The 2,256-nt window shown below is 43.8% G+C and overlaps 1 protein-coding gene across 1 annotated transcript in view; it reads right to left on the reverse strand.

Annotated features, from left to right (window-relative positions):
- The window catches only part of LOC119591508 (calcium and integrin-binding protein 1-like), a gene marked incomplete at its 5' end in the record, with an annotated part of 5,203 nt that overhangs the window by 2,254 nt on the left and 693 nt on the right, over nucleotides 1-2,256 (reverse strand). Inside the window, 1 exon segment of the mRNA XM_037940258.1 lies at nucleotides 2,092-2,191. Within this exon segment, the coding sequence (XP_037796186.1) occupies nucleotides 2,092-2,191 (100 nt within the window).

Raw genomic sequence — 2,256 nt, forward strand, 5'->3', positions numbered from 1 at the left:
TTATAGTAAATATCTTGATATGATTACCTTACCTTAATCTATCTCCAACGGTTATATCACTACAGTCTAATGCCCTAAGGTAACACTGTAAGGGAATAGTTATACACATTGGGTATGGAGTTAGACTGGGCTGGACAAAACGTTTTACGGAGAGGTGTGTAGTGAAGACCCAGCACCATGGGAATGTGTAGCGGTTAGTATGAGAATACGATCGCCCATCACGAGTCTTTGGAACAACCGTTATGTTGTAGCTGATCCTATTATAAGCAGTATTATTATGGACTCAAGAGAGGTCGTTGGCAACCGGGTTCCTATACTGGAGAAGTGACACTGCTGGCGGGTGGACAAGGTTTCACTCGCTTTTGAGAAGGCATGGACTAGGTGGCGGTGATACATCCAAATGGCGAAGGAAGCGTTTTTCAGTAGGACTTTGAAGTGAAGGCCTGTGAGGTAGACAGTAAGCAGTTTGCAGTCGAAAGTACTGTACTCATTTTCGACTTAGTGGAGTCTCCCAAATAAAGGAACACATTTCCAGGAACATAACACTGCCTGACAATTTTCCTAACAGTAATAGTGGCCTTACGACGGCATTCTTCGTGTAATTGCAAGTTCATTATGGTCAAATCCTTACTCCATTTTGGTTTTCTGGCAAGGTTAATATTTAGGGATTCCATTGGATTGGCAGTTCTTCATAGAAAACAATGAAAGTAATTGACATCGACCAATTCCATGAGGCCCTGGTGGTGAGATGTTTAACCGCCCCATATTGGCGGGGAGCACAGATTTATTCAAGGAATTCCACAGTGGAGACATCGAACAGACACTTGTCAAGCTCCAACTGTACTCTGTAAAAGATTAAAGTTACAGTAAAAAAAAATCTAACAGGGAGAGTTACACTGAATTCCAGAGGCCAAAAGTGGAATACGAGTTGTCGGTGAGTGTTGATTGTTGTCTTACCTTGAAGTAATCTTTCAACAGGTCGAGCTTGGAGAAAACCTGGCTAGATATCTAAGTTTTAGTGGATTAAGGAGGTCTGCTGGTCAGCCAGACTGATGTCAGAGATCTGGTCAATTTTGGGGGGGAAACGCCTGGCATAGTTACTTTGCTGAGGTGCGGGTGATAACCAGGGAATGCTGTTCGCCCTGATTTACGGTTTTAGGGGACTGACATCCAGGAAGGCAGTAACATGTAGAAGCTCTGGACTTGCTATGATATAAGAATCAGGAGGAGGAGTGGAACTGGCCGCTGTGTTTGGTCAGTTGCCACAATTTTGCTTTGTTGTGCATTGGGCAACAACACAGGTATGGGGGTGCCCTCCTCCTTCGTGAAGTAGAGGGCATCAGGATTGCAAAAGGCCATTCCCAAGATAATGAGTTCAGTTATCTTTTTTATGAATACGTAAGTAAGGATCTTGTCCACATTATATAGGGCAGCTCTCGTAGAAGGTGGAAGACGCAAGGGCCACAGTCCACACTGGAGATTTACATGTCATGGTGACTATGTCGTTTCCTAATAGCCTAGCAAGACCTTGCAACTCATTCCAGGATGCATGAGCTGTGCTGTTACTCAGTGGTCGCTACAGTGACCACTGATGGAGAGTTAGAATTCCTGGATATCATTGTATTTGATGTCGTTATCATTGAGATGTGAGAGAATGTGTCATCTAGGATAGCGTATAGAATGCAGTCAGTCTTGGTGTTGGGGTCAGTAACCTTCCTCAGGCAGAGCTGAACCTTGGCTTAGATGGAGAAAAAATTGTTTTTATGATGACAGCATTTAATGCTTGGGTGTCACTTTTTCTGTTGGTCACCAGTTGTAAGAATCAGTGATACACATTAGGTGTAGAGTTATGACCGATTCGCATGGGTACAAATAAACCATTTATAAGGAGACAAACTCGTCAAAGTCGGGACACGAAAAGAATATATATTAATGTAGCAGAGAAGTGCATAGGAAAAGTGGGGCATCGTGAGTAAACCCTGGCAGAGGGAGGAGACTGAGGCAAGAGACACTTAGTCGCCCAAACGTTCTTACAAGAAGCTGTGAAGAAATGGCCTAAGACCTATTACCAGACTGCGTTTTCTCTCTCACCTTCAACTCCGGCAGTTCATGAAAATTCTCCTCCGGATAACGGGCTAATTTGTCGTTGCCAGCTCCCGCTCCCATGAGGTCCTCCCACCTCTTCCAAGCTCTTGTATGGAGAAAAAGTGGAAGGTTTTAGAGGATTTTTTATGCAAATCCTTGCTACTTTTCAGT

This window comes from Penaeus monodon, chromosome 28 (assembly GCF_015228065.2).
Source record: "Penaeus monodon isolate SGIC_2016 chromosome 28, NSTDA_Pmon_1, whole genome shotgun sequence".
Classification (NCBI taxonomy): domain Eukaryota; kingdom Metazoa; phylum Arthropoda; class Malacostraca; order Decapoda; family Penaeidae; genus Penaeus; species Penaeus monodon.